This window comes from Callorhinus ursinus, unplaced genomic scaffold (assembly GCF_003265705.2).
Source record: "Callorhinus ursinus isolate GAN/ISIS: 27379988/994484 unplaced genomic scaffold, GSC_fseal_2.0 scaffold23, whole genome shotgun sequence".
Taxonomy (NCBI): domain Eukaryota; kingdom Metazoa; phylum Chordata; class Mammalia; order Carnivora; family Otariidae; genus Callorhinus; species Callorhinus ursinus.
The window spans coordinates 21,365,311-21,380,297 of NW_027397085.1; the positions used below are offsets into that span (position 1 = coordinate 21,365,311).

A 14,987-nucleotide genomic window follows, 5' to 3' on the forward strand; every position below is an offset into this window, starting at 1 on the left:
GAAAGGAAGGTGGTTCAGAACCGGGAGAAACTGCTGTATAACATGCTCAGCACCTCATCTTAGTAGATGTCATATATTCCTATCATTGTCAGTATTTCATCTTTGTTTTTTTTCTTTCTTCTTGGAATATTTTTTTTCTTTTTGGGGCACCTGGGTGGCTCCCTCAGTTAAGCATCAACTCTCAGTTTCAGCTCAGGTCATGATCTCAGGGTCCTGAGATCGAGCCCTGTGTCAGGCTCCGCACTCAGCGGGGAGTCGACTTGGGATTCTTCCTCCCCCTCCACCCCTGCCCCCACTCACGTACCTGCAGGTGCACTGCACAGGTGCCCTCTGAAATAAATAAATAAAATCTTTAAAAAAAGAATATTTTTTTCTTTCTATAACTGTAATTCGTATCCCACAGGAGCGCTAAAAAGTGGGTATGGGTGCTGGTGAATGTCTGTTACCTAGATATTACCAAATTTGGATCATAATTTTTAAAAAAGAAGAAGCAGATTTCTACCTGGGACACCTCTTAGAAAGAATCTTACCAAAAAATCAAAGGCAAAGGCAACCTTTGGATTCAGAGTTAAGGGATGACAGATACTCATTTATACTGAAACAAGAAACATTTCTAACAGTTTGGCTTACCTAAATGGATTTACAACCTTTTACAGACCACAAATAATTTCTAATAAATTTCTCCCTTAACTCTCTTTCAGGAAGCAGCTTGACTTTCTGAAGTCAGAGCTTACTTTAAATCTAAGCTTTTTCAATTATTAGCCATGTGATCTTGGGCAAATGACTTAGCTTCTTATTTTCTCATTGTAAAATGGTGGTAATTATAGTCTGCTTCATAGAGTCGCTGAGAAAAAAATAAATGAGTAAATGAACATTAAACATTTAACACATTGTCTGGCCCATAGAAAGCTTTCAATAAATATCAGTAATTGTTAATTATAAGGGTGAAGCTGGAAAAGCAGAGAGAACCTTGAATGCACTCCAATTTCCTAGCTCTGTGTTGTGAAAGGGCCTGAAATGCCAAATATGAGGAGAAGTAAATTATACGGATATTGTATTTAAAATCACTGGGGAGAGAAAAGAAGAGTAGCCTCCCTTTACTCCTCTCACCATGGAAACCAGGCCTAGAAAACCCAGATGCACATTCTGATTTGGCTCCAAGAAAATAGCCCTTAATATGGAAACCCAGGAAACCTGCAGAATAAATTCATCAGACCAGCGGGCTCAGATATTCCCTTTTATCATCTGAGAACTGTGAGTTTGAGGCAGAAAATAGGCTGAATTATATGTGTCCATTATTTTAGAAGTGACAAAGGAGATTTATTCCCCGCACTGGTCATAGGAAGCCAGGAAATTTGTAGTTATTCAAATATCATCTAAAATAAGACTTATTTTTTCCCAGAGGATTTCTTCTCTTGGGAAGTGACGTGGCCCTGTATGTAGGGGTTTTCTTTTCCTCTCTCTAGTTATATGAGGAAGGGAATGACATATTAAAAGTGGCTTTGCTCTTACCCTTGATTTCAAGGTCAAATATTTTGCTCATAAATGACTCTGACCATATTTAGTCAGTACAATTCACGACCCCCTAATTCCACTGGCTTAACCAGTGAATTATCTGCTTTAAGCATCTCAACTAATTAGGGTAGAAGCAGAAATAGTTTTTTTTTCTTCCATATTCTGCCAACAACCATGCAGTGTCTAGGTTCCCATTTGTGTTGGGTATGGGGCTCCCTTAATGATAGTTCATAGTCTCTTGCTTAATACATTTTAATGCTTTTTGCCCATTAAAACATCTACTTCAGATACTTTACATTTCAGTCCTATGAATTTAAAGACTAATCTCAAGTCTGATCCAGAGCTCTCTCCTACAATGGGGCTAGATTCAGCCCCCTTGGTGTGAAGATTGCCAACCTGGCTGTCATATCCCTTCTCCCTTTTCCTAGAAAATACCATTTGTTTTAGGACATGGAAGAGGGAGAGTGGAGGCAGAGGGATCCTAACACAAATGCCCTGGGGTGATCTCTCTTTAGTTGCTTCTAATAGCTGACGTGGCTCCTTGTCTATAGCAGAGTTTCTCAACCCTGGCTGCATGGCAGAATTACCTGAAGAGCTTTTCAAGCACCCTGTGCTTGGGGGGGGCACCTCCAAGATCCTGATATAGTTGAGCTCTATTGGAATTGGTGGTGTTTCTAGTAAGCCACGCCAATAGGAACCGCCCTCCCTCTAGGCTACTGGCGGGGTCCCTCACAAGCTGGATCCCACCCTCTGGCTAATCCAGACACACACTCAAACACTGCTGTCTGTCTCCTGATGTTATGGTCCCCAGGAAGACTTAACTCCACGGACAGATCGGGCTCTGTGTGTACCAGGACCAGTCAGCACGTACGGTGAGGAACCAGACATGGACCAAGCATGGAAATCCAAGTCACTCACCTCACAGTTACCCACAGAATTTCCAGATACATCTCTTGAGATCTGACTCACCTATCCTAGGTGGGGAGAGTGGAAAAGCCCCTCTTCCTGAATCCCTTTGGGGAAAGGACAGCAGTTGTCTCTTTACATTTCTGGGGATGGGTGGGAGACAAGGCTAGTTCTGCCAGAATGGCGTCCAGAGATGCTCCAACAAGAGCACTTAAGAATTTGTAGTAATTGCTGAGTGTTAACATAATTAAATGTGAGACCTTCTTGACAGTTTTGGCACCTAACCTTATCCTTTTAGTCACCCTCGGGGTGTATTTTGAATCTTCAGGCAAAATCCAGTTCCCCGTCTTTAAAAAGGAGAACTCATGGGTTTGTCATGGTGCTAAAACTAAAAGTAAAATGACATCTGGGAGGCGCTGTGTGAACTTTACAGCCCTACGTGTGTAATGCGGGGTTATGTAAATGATGGGCATAGTAATTCTTATGTCACTTATCACCATCGGACTTATTACTGTACTTTACTTCTATTTGATTCTATTTTTTATTTTTTAAGAAGATTTTATTTATATATTTATTTATTTATTTATTTAGGAAAGCGAGAGAGAGAGAGAGAGAGAGAGAGAGAGCGAGCGCTTGTGAGTGGGAGGGGCAGAGAGGGAGAGACCAAGCAGACTCCACTGCTGAGCGCGGAGCTCAATGCAGGGCTTGATCTCATGACCCCGAGATCATGACCTGAGTCGAAGCCAACTGACTGAGCCACCCAAGTGCCCCTGATTCTATTTTTAAAAACTTCTCTCACTAGAAGGTAAGCTCCATGAGCCAGAGACCTTGTGTATTTTGCTCACTTACAGGATCACCTGCCGCGGATACCGTGCCACGCCCCCAGAGGCAATTCGTAGATATTTATTCAATCAACCACTATTCTTTGTTAGGAAGTGGGTAGAAGCTGTCCTGAATAACTCATTAAACAGTGTTTCGAAGCGTGCTTCGACCTGAATCAAGGTCAGATTGGGTGCTTGCTAAATGGAGCCTCCTGAGGCTCACCTCAGACCCGTAAACTCAGAAGCTCCCCAGGTAAAGTCACAGGAGAACTTGGCATTCCTAGCTGCAAGTGCCTCCAGATGACTGGACCTGGATTAAATGTCTACCGGAACAAAAACGCCAAGCCTTGCTCTTAGCACTGCCGCTCACGGAGCCCGTACCCATGTAAGGCTTGGTGCCCGCCGCGGTGGCGAGCCGCGTCTCCCTGGGCAGCATCGCGGCAACGTTGAAGTCTGTGATGTGCACGTGCCCTGGAGAGACAAAAGCAGCACACAGAACGGTAAGCCCCATTCAACTCCGCGGCACAGCCATGCTTCTAACAGCCTCTGGAAGCTTAATCTGTCAATACTTGCGAGCCTGTTGCAAGTGTGCAAGTAGCAGTACCATTATTCTGCCCTCACGACCAGCATGGTCATCAACGAACTGAGTATCTGTTGGCAAACCTGCAGTTCAATCTCAGAAACTTTTAACCTGCCTGGTTAAGAGCTCCCACTCTGGTAAGTCCCCTTACGATTTTTTTGTTGGCAACATTTTAACTTGGTGACACCTGTGAGCATCAGGAGGGAGGCAGCCGAAAGGCATTCTACGTATCAAATTTCCAAGCATTTTTCCAAGTGTCTCTTAGGGGACTTTTTTTTTCAGAGATAAATATCGCTACTCTAAAGCTGACACAAATGTGGATACATGTATTTATTTCTTTGCCAAGCAAGAGGCCTTTTTCCTCCTTGTTTCTCAGATGTAGCGTGAGTATTTTTTTGTCTGATAGTTTAGGTTGTCCTCTACCCACCCGTAACAGAATAATGTATTAAGGGAAGGCAGGGGCAAAAAAGTCAAGTTTTATTTATAAAGAGGCCGTAGAATGAGCCCTGGGCAGCGAGCCAAGAGACCTGAGTTCTGCCCTGAGCTCTGCCCTGAGCTCTGCCCCTAATATATCATAGCCTTTCTGTCCCTTTTCTATGTTGAAGCCAAGTTTCTTTTTGTAAAAAAAGAAAAAGAAGAGAAAAAGAAACGGGTGAACTAGCTCATCTCAAGGGTCTCTCTCGGCTCTGACACTCATGACATAGAGTGTGGGTCTAATACCTCCGCTCCTCACGGAGCAGCCCCTGCAAAGTGTTAGAGTCCCTGCATTTCCAGCCGGAAGGAGGAAGAGGGCAGTACGCAGCCGCCCAGGCAGACAGCCCGATTTGTTAGCTGTTGGCACAAAATTCATACACTTGCCGAGGCCCTGGAAGGGTTGGCATTTCCATTTCCATGCTCTGTGGTTCTGATGAGACACGGCTGCTATTGGAGGGGATGCCATCTGATCCTTCTTCCGTGTCTCCCAGTCCACGCTCCTCACTGCCAGACCTCTCAGTCTGCTCCCTGATAGCATTCAGCGTGCTGCTGAAGACAAACCTCACTGCCTTTATTGCTGGGGTTTTGTTTTGTGCAAAAAAGTGTTTTGTGTCGCTGATGTGATGACATTTTAATAAAGTAAGAGTAGCACTCGTCGGGTTGAAAGTGAAGATATCCTTTCCCGAATGGTACCAACAGATAATTTTGGTAACTCTTTTATCACACTATAGGTTGTCTCAGTTTTTTCTTTCTTTCTCCCCGAGTCATGCTCAAGTGGCTCACTGATACAAATTAGGTCAGCCTGGAGACACTGTAGTTAAGAAGAGCTTGTTCTCTGGAGTGAGACTGCTTGGCTTCAAGTCCAAGTTTGACCACTAACTCACTGTGTTACCTTTAAAGGTGACACCTTCTCTGTACAGTTGGGATGGCAACAGGAATTTTCTTATGAGTTTATTGGGAAGATCATTTAATTCAACTATCATTATTGTCATTACTTCTACCTTTTTCTCACTCTGTTTCTGCCTGAGGATCTTGACCACCACAGCACTCCTGGCCGCCATAACCAGTCAGCAGAAACCTCCAGCTTTCAAACATTTCCACTACCCCAAAATGTTGAGCGTCTGGGTGCCACATCTTCCGGGATTCTTGTTAAAAATGCATATCCTGGGGCGCCTGGGTGGCTCAGTCATTAAGCGTCTGTTCAGGTCATGGTCCCAGGGTCCTGGGATCGAGCCCCGCATCGGGCTCCCTGCTCCGCGGGAAGCCTGCTTCTCCCTCTCCCACTCCCCCTGCTTGTGTTCCCTCTCTCGCTGTGCCTCTCTGTCAAATGAATAAAATCTTAAAAAAAATGCATATCCTTAGGCACTAGCTGAGACTTAGTGAAGATGGTTATTGGGAATAGGGTACTGCTATTCTCTCTCTCTTTCTCTCTCTTCATATATTTATTATCTATGTATCTACTGATGCCTATAGGTAGATATATAGATATAGGTATTTAGGGATAGATTGATTTTTTAAAAAGATTTATTTAGTTTTAGAGAGAGAGAGAGAGAGAGAAAGAAAGGGCAGAGGGAGAGTCTTAAGCAGACTCCAAGCTGAGTGTGGAGCCCGACACGGGGCTAGATCCTATGACCCTGAGATCACGACCTGAGCTAAAAGCAAGAGTCAGACGCTTAACCGACTGTGCCACTTAGGCACCCCTAGATAATTTTTTTCCTTAAAAAAGATGCTTCCCACTAGATTTTTAGTCCTGTTTTGGGACCCACCCAGCAAGGAAGAAGCTGTTCAGATAGCATGCTTAGTGCTTCCTCCTAACCCCCAGACCGAGTTTTTGCCTTTCTCGGTTCCCTGGGACTAGGGATGATATTAAGGAAACTAAATTATAGATGATGCCATAATTGTCATTTCCTCAGATATGCCAGGCAGACATTATTGTTCCTCTGGATGCAGCATTTATTTCCTGAATAATTTAAGACAACCACAAAAACTTAGACACTATGGAATTGATAGAATTGGACGGGGTACTTAAGTTGGTAGGATATGAAAATATTTATCAGGACGATTGATGATGAGCCATCTGAGATCTAATGTCAGCCTGGGTTCTGAGCTAGTGAATGAGACATTTGAGGAGAACAGTAACAGGTATGCTCTAAATTAAAAACATTTTTTCACTCCCATTCTGAATGTTCATTGACACGGTGGGAAGATTCTCCATTTTACAAAGGGCTTCAGCTCCTTTAAGTACCAGTCTTTTCTGATGAATATGAATGAATATGAATCAGTAAGAATAAAACAAAGTTTCTGCCTGTCGCCGAATGGCGCTGAATTAGAATGTAAGCAACATGGTGTGATACACAGCTCACTTGGGGGAACAGGCGTAGGAGGCATGTCAGAGATAGGCAATTAGCCTTCACGGTTGCTAAAATCCCCGTGCAAAAGGCGCATGTGATGGCCCGTCAGGGTTGAAACACTATAAATGTGGATGGAGAGGACAAATGGGGGTTTCTAACTGGAGACATGGAAAAGCACGCCAGCAGACACTTGAAAATGCACCCATTGATTTGTGGGGCAGCTGATTCTCACAGGAGAAACTCTACAGAATGTGCTCAGGGCTGGGGGTTATCAGGGATGTATTCATTTAAGAGTGGCTGATTACAGTCCCTGAGCCATGCCGGAAAGCCTTAGTTTCTCAGTAAATAACCTTAAAAAATTATATTCTTCAGAAGGGGAGCCCCAGGACAATGTTTAGAGAATAGCTCTCTATCTTTTTTGTTTCTTTGCTTCTATCCCCTTCACAGATCTGTTCCTTTCCAGAACAATGTTTCTCTTATTAACCGTGGTGGTTCTCAAGTTGAGTTCAGGATGAGAAAATAATACAAAAAAAAAGTCCTATTAATTCATTGTTGAAACCCCAAACCTTAATAGTGAAAGCGTCATTGTAAATAGTTCACCAGGTAACAGGTGTAGACTGCGATGGTCCCTCTGGCCAACTGGGACGGCCGCTCATACTCCCTGAGCAACCGAGCCCCAGCCTTAGCAAGAAAAAAATGCCCCCAAAACTGGGCTTAGCCCCCTGCGCCCAGGAGGGAAAAGCAGAACAGACCACTGAAGGCATAGCTGCCTGAGAATTAGTGCTGAACAAAACTGCATAAACATAAGAGCTAACAAGTAGACACACAGAAGCTTTGGCATACGCCTTCTGGAACCAAAATAATTCTGGTGAAGGGTAAGGGCCCAGCTTTCACTGACCACCTGCTATAGACAGACCCACATAAAACAAGATGTGGAAGCCTTAGCTTGCTTCTTTAGGGGAGAATGTCACTACCTCATGGAATGATACTAATATTTATCTTCTGAGTGATTTCCTTGTGGCAGACACTGCAATCAGCACTTTATAAATAGTATGCTAGTTCATTTTTAGAGTGACTCTAAGAATTAATTACTCCTTTGGTTCGTCACAAAACTGAGACTCAGAGAAAGTTTAGACAGTCTGTGGAAACTCTCAGCGCTAGTGATTGGTGAGGCGGTGAACTGGGTCTTGAACTCAGGCGACTGGGCTCGAGAATCCATGCTTTTAACTATAATATTACACAATTATTCTTTCACGAGGGTGGTTTCTAAGGGCAGGTAAACTTGAAGATTAAGTTATTTCTGGACCATTCTTCTAATCTACAATCACCAAGTTGGCAAGAAAATAAGAAGGGGAAAGAAATCGAATGAGAGAGGATCAGATGACCTTATGGTGGAAATAAGATGAAGCCATATTTGAGGCCCAAGATGAAAATGTCGTTCTCTGAATGGAAGGTAAATCTTGAAAAGATGGTAGTCAACAGGACCCAAATGTCTCCCTTCGGGGCCTCAACAAGTGGTAGAGCAATATATTCTCCACAAAGGCAACCAGAAAAGGGAGCAGGTGGGGACAGAACCCCAGACTGTGTTTTGCCTGACCAGCCACGCACCTTCATAAGGCCGGGGTGGGGAGACAGAGAACCTTCTTCTAAATTGTGCAGAAGCGGCCTCTATGGGGGAAGGGAGGCCCTCCCCGCAACTGTGAAGCCCCACAGAGTTTATCTGCACCAGGGTGAGAGAGGCTCCTGCCTCCTCCCTAATCATGGACAGCCAGTGTTCTCATGAATGTCACCTTCACGCCAAGTCTCACTCTTGCTCACATTTTGGAGACTGCGAGAATCTGCTCCCGCATGTCAGAAGCAGTAAAGGGAAGGAAGAAATTAGGCACTGGAAGAAAGTGGAAATAATCTTTTTAGACAGTCCATAAATAAATAATGACCCTGAGCTTCGAAATTAGAGGTCATACACAAAAGTGTTTCTTAGCCCTCTGAGTGCAGGTGGGGTCTGGCAAATCAGGTTGGAAATGCAGTGAGGTAAATAAGTAATGAGCAATGGATGGTACTTGGAGTTGCAGGCCCACTGCAAATCCCTTTTGTAAAAGTCAAATGAATAAGGAGCCCTGCACACTTAGGACTCCCTCATCCAACACATGATGGGCATGTCCTGAGCACATCAGAAAGATCTTAGTGCCGCTGTTAACATTTATAACCTGCAGGCTGTGTGTCCTACGGGTCTGCCCTGATGGACCAGTATATCCAAACATACATTAAAAGGAACAGTGGGAAGAGAGGACACCCATTAATCATTATTGGCGAAAGCTTGCTCTCAGGATATCCTTAATCTGTGTTTCTTGGGTTTCCAGCCTTCACTGATCACCTTCATGGTTACTGCCAAATCCCCGTATCACTTTCCCATCTAGATGCCTCATACACTGTTGTCCGCTTTCTCTTTTTCTTTAAATTGATGAGCTTTCTTAAACTGAAAAATCTTCGAACCGAAAACTTGGTATCTCTTCTGCAAATGTGAAACCAATTTTCCCTCATAAGAAGAAAAGCATAAAAGTAGATGCAATGAGAACAAAATGGTGTCACTAATCATTCAGTAGATACTCTTGCCTGCCACATGCTCTGAGCTTGAGGCCTTTTCTGCTTTATTAAAAAAGAGGTGATTTTTAGAAAGATATTAAGGCAAATTAGCACCAAAAAAACTGCGATGGTTTTCTTGGAAAAAATCAGTAGAAGTGTAACAAAGTTGAAAAGGGAGTGACTTTTTCATTATTTAAATATAATGTTATTTGAGGGTATCCTAGGGTACCTTGCCACTGCTACAATAATGAAGTTCACCATCTTGTCCCTCCTACACATCAAATCAAGTTTGTGCATAGAACTCAGCTGAATCAAGCAGGGCATTTTCCGTGTGTAATCCTCCTTTGCTGGGGTAATCGTTTTTGTCCGACATGCTTTTTCTTTTTTTTTTTTTAATGAAGAAATTTATTTTTATTTATTTTCCTTTATTTTCATTCTTCCTCCTATTTTTTCCATATACATCTATTTTGATTTATTTACCTTTAATTCTTTTTTTCAGGTTTTTTTTACTCTTTTATTATTTTAAATTTTATTTTAAATCTACATTTTTATATGTGATTGCAATTAATGCAAATGTATGATATTTATACCAATTACTTGTGCTGTAGCAATCAACCAGTTGCTAGTACTAAATGTTTTTTTTCTTTTTTTTAATTATGTTATGTTAATCACCATATATTACATCATTAGCTTTGGATGTAGTGTTCCATGATTCAGTGTTTGTGCATAACACCCAGTGCTCCACGCAGAACGTGCCCTCCTTAGTACCCCCCACCCCCCTCCCTTCTAGAACCCGCAGTTGGTTTCTCAGAGTCCATCGTCTCATGGTTCGTCTCCCCCTCCAATTTTTCTATGTGCAAGTCATGTTGATTGCAAACAAATCATTTACTTACCATGTTCATCAAGCAAAATATTGTCAGGCTTCATATCCCTAGGAAAGTAAAAGGAAAAGAGAAAGTTGCTCATAAACAAACAAACAAACAAACAAACAAACCAGAACTAAAGGGTAAAAGTGAAAATACACAAGAGTTCCAAGTAGGGTTGAAACAATGAGCTAGCCCATCATCCTTCACAATCTCATCCAGTTACCATGGTGAATCTCTAACTCGGTTACCATGAAGACTCCCAAATTCTAGATCAGAAAACAGGGGCTTAAAGAGGTTAAGCAACTTAAGTCACAGAGTTAGTAAAAGGAAGAATTGGGCTTTGAGCTTGAGTCTTTCTCATTCGAAAGCTCACATTCTTTTCTTTTTTTAATTAACATATAATGTATTATTTTTTTCAGGGGTACAAGTCTGTGATTCATCAGTCTTACGCAATACCCAGTGCTCACCACAACACATACCCTCCCCAGTGTCCATCACCCAGCCACCCCATCCCTCCCACCCTACTCCACTCCAGCAACCCTCAGTTTGTTTCCTAAGATTAAGAGTCTCTTATGGTTTGTCTCCCTCTCTGGTTTCGTCTTGTTTCATTTTTTCCTCTTCGAAAGCTCACATTCTTAAATTCTTAAGTAGCATATGACTTGTAAACATGTAAGTATAGCTCCTAGGGTCACAGGGGCAATTAAATTGCCATAAGGTAGTAGTACTCATTATCGTTTTCATCTGTGTCACTGGACTGAACTTCAAGACTCTACAAAACAGGGGCACCTGGGTGGCTCAGTTGGTTGGGCGACTGCCTTCGGCTCAGGTCATGATCCTGGAGTCCCGGGATCGAGTCCCACATCGGGCTCCCTGCTCGGCAGGGAGTCTGCTTCTCCCTCTGACCCTCCTCCCTCTCATGCTCTCTGTCTCTCATTCGCTCTCTCGCAAATAAAATCTTAAAAAAATAAAAATAAAAAAAAAGACTCTACAAAACAAGGGAAAAATGATATGTAATATGGTTATATTTTAAACCTGAAGAAATTAGAATCTTTTTAAGGATGAAGCTCTAATGCTTCTAGTTACTTAATAAATATTATTGCTGGGGTAGTTAAAGGAGTGGGGCTTGTCTTGCAGACACTAGTGAGATCCTTAAATCCATAGGCAAGAACAAAACTCACCTTCTTCCAGGGAAGGGAGTAGTTTGATGGTAAATACTTAGAGGAGTGGCCTGCAGCATTTTCAGAGTCCTCATGACACGAGTATTAGCATGAGCAGCTCTCCTCAAGCAGAGAACAGCATTGTCGTTTTTAAGGGCCCTTGCTCTTGGGTTCCCAGGGTTTTACTGCCCTTCCCTAATGCACCATTGAAGTCCTTCAACCTAAATTCACAAAAGCCATTTAAGATAAAATTCTGCAATAGGTTTTGGGGACGCATTTTCAGCCTAGTCAAGTGGCTTTTATGTCACTAGAATAAGATGACCTTAGTCTTTGACAGACCAAGCATGTCAGGGTCCTCTTTTCTTGAAAATATTAATGAATAACAAGCCCCTTACCTACAAGCAGCGCAAAGTATATGCCACACCAACGTGCAGGTGCATGGACGGTCTCATGAACTTTGAATATTTTCTTATTTTGCTTGTGAGGTTCCTAACATGAATTCTGGCTTCATAAGTGAACATCTGTATGTGTGGCACATTTTTCTCTGGTGCAGGGTACAACTGGCTAAAAGAGAGTGTCGGAGGGTTTCAAACTGCCTGTTTCTATGGCTGAACTCTCTCTCAGCATTGCAACTCCACCCCAAACCCTTTGATGGATTCCAGTGTTTCCAGAATTAGGCAGTCCAAACTCACTCATATGAAATAAAATCCCTTTCATCATCTGGCTCCTGTGCTGCAGCCACACACAAGCACCTGGGGTCCCCCACATGCTCCCTGTGTCTCCCCACCTTCTGCTTTTGCTTTGCCTGAATCAGAGCTCTCTCACCATGGGCTCAGAAGAAGCAGATTCATCCCTTGACTCAAAGCTCCAATGCCACTTCCTTCAGGAAGCCTTCTCTGAATTTCCAGTTCTGAGTCATTTCCCCCTCCTCTGTGCTCTGCGTCGTATACTTCTAACAGCATAACATTTATCATGCTTATATCTATTTTTTCCCAACTGGATCGTAAACTCCTGATGTCAGGGATGGTGTCTAGGTTAATGTCATATTCCATTACATAGGCTCACAGTGCTTGGTAGGCAGTAAATGAATGACTAAATGATACCAGGAGAATTTCTAGTGCATTCAAGAAGGTTAATCCTAGTGGTATATACCAGAGCAGTAATGGTGTGCCATCAAATACTGTGCAATTCAAAGCTCGATGTAAACCGGGTATTAGGCTCTTGCTCCTTCTTCCAGACCAGCCCCAGTGAGCATCAGCAAAAAGGAGGCCCCATGGAGCTCTGACGGGAGGGAAGACACTTGGGTATGACAAGATTAGTACAATGATTTATTTGCCTGAATTTATGAGGGCTCGGTGAGAAAAATGACTTGCTGTGGGCTTGACACTTTGGGAACTTTCTATGAAATCCTAAAACATCATTTTTCTTAAGTATCAAAGCCACATCTCATTATAGCCACTACCTTTCCCAGAAACTACCTTGAAGCTTAAAGAATAATACAGAGATCAGAGAGGTAAAAATTAGCTCATGTGATACTTCTTACTTCAGTCTTAGATTCATTTATTCATCAAATACTTACTACTTTGATAAGCCACTGTGCCAGAATATAGGAAATATAAATGAGGTCTACTTCTTTCTGGGATGGAGAGGGTAAGAAAGTTCAGAAGGAACTACGCCAAAAGGTTTACAGTGGTAAAGGGGCATGCTTACTACTAAATTCGGAGAAGGAATAAGAGGAAAATATAAGACAAATATTTAAAAAGTGGACTTTTAACATAAAAATAAAGTCTATAAACACAAATTCTGAGTAAATAGCTTCCCCAAAATGTGACGAGGTAACTTCTAAGTCACTATGGGGTAAACTGCAGTATGCTAACATGGTTTATTCACATACCAGAAGAATGAAATATGAATGAAAATAAACCCTGTGTACTATATTAACATTCCTGATAGAACAAGTTGATATTTTCTAGTTTTGAAATTTAGCAGCACTTCCTTATCTCGTTAGCCTGGTCAAATAATACTAAGTATGAGAGAACTTATTCTAAGCCGTTTCTTTCATTTAAGGTGACCTATACTATGGTTTAACTCCATGGTTACATTCAGAATCACCTGGCAGGGCTGTAAACAACATGGGTTCTCTGACCTAGTTCAGTCCTGAGGCAGTCGGACTCTCTGTGGCTGGGCCTACGTGTCTGGCCAAAAACACGCAGAGACTTCTAGGACCTTCTGATGTATAGTCGTCTTCAGAAATAACCATCCGGGCATTGTCCACAGCCAAAGATGTCAATCTGACTTTTAAACTATGAACCTCTTAGAAACTTATCCATGAACGAAAAGGCATTGGAAAAGCACAGCACTTAGCATTTTTGACCAAATTCTTTGGTTAAGATATATATGGAGGACTCTTAACAACTTCCATATCATCAGCAGGTCATGAATGAGTTCCCTCTCTCTCTCTCTTGCTATTCATCATTCTTGATGATGACAATGTCTTTGTGGATGTTTCACTGAATCCCTTAGCACTCACTTCCCCGAATTCCCTCCAGTTATCTTTCTGTCTGTGGACCCCAGTCGTTTCCTTTTTCCCATGTCCTAACTGTTCCTTGGCTGTTACAACAGCCCGCCCCCTGACCAACCTCACCTTCTATCCAATCCACTTCCCAAGCTGGCACATGCAGCACCCTGAGGCCACCAAATATTGATTCTGTCACTTTGCATTTATGCATCACAACTCTCACTCATTTCCTCAGTTCCCTTCCCCAGCCATTGTTAACATTCCTTGTATAAATCTTTAATTCTCTTACCCCCTTCAATTGTTCTCACCTATTAAAACCCCAGTATTGGTTAAACCCAACTCCCCCATCCCTCTCACCTACACCGAAGCTCCTGAATTTTCCTAGAAACAGTCATAGTAATACTGACTTCTCACTCAAACTCATGGCCACACATCTCAAGCCAGCACCCGTGTGCCAAGCCATAGTGAGATGCCTTCTCCAAGAGGAGCACTGCACACTTTCCCATGGCCTTCAGGTTTCTTCCATGTTCCCTCCCACTTTCTCTCAGTTGATGACTGCCCCTCCTTACTTCACGAAGACAAGAGAACCATCTGCCACTAAGTCTGCCAACCTCCCCGTTTCTATATCCATACTCATGGCCTTGCCTCCAGTTATACTAGATGAAAAGCCCTTGCACCTACCCCAGTCAGCTCTTCTCCAGGGGCTCTGGATCTTATCTCCTCTCATCTTCTCATGGATTTCTCTCAGCTAGGTGTTCCTTCCTTCTCCTACACCTTCTCTTTCTGTCTCTCTTGTATGAAGTATGTTATGATTGAGTCTCTTGGAAATACCTTCCTTGATGCCGAGTGACTTCCACTTATCGTCCCATTTTACTATTTTCCTTAGCAATAACAACTCTGGATTGAGTGGTTAATAGAAATTAGAAACAGCATCTCCATTCTCCTCCTCAGCTGTTCTAACCAGGCTTCCATTCCCCTCTACTTCCTGAAATTGCCCCTGTCAGGTACATTGATGACCTCCAGCTTGCCACATCCATTGGCTGCACTGTTTTTTATCATGCTTAACTTCTCTGTGGGCTGATCATTCCTTCCCTTCTGACATACTTTATTCTTGTGGCTTGCAAAAAAACCCCTTTCTCCTTCTTTTCCTTCTGCCACAGAGATTCCTCCTCTGTCTTGTCTGCTGGTATCTTCTTGTTTCAACTTCTAAATATAT

General features: G+C 42.7%; 1 protein-coding gene across 2 annotated transcripts in view; it reads right to left on the reverse strand.

Annotated features, from left to right (window-relative positions):
* STK32A (serine/threonine kinase 32A) overlaps positions 1-14,987 on the reverse strand; it is a 129,928-nt gene that overhangs the window by 29,965 nt on the left and 84,976 nt on the right. For both annotated transcript variants that reach the window (XM_025892420.2, XM_073905551.1), the window contains exons 6-7: positions 10,124-10,161; positions 3,624-3,713 (exon numbers count right to left, since the gene is read on the reverse strand). In XM_025892420.2, the coding sequence (XP_025748205.2) occupies positions 3,624-3,713; positions 10,124-10,161 (128 nt within the window). The remainder of the gene's footprint in view (positions 1-3,623; positions 3,714-10,123; positions 10,162-14,987) is intronic.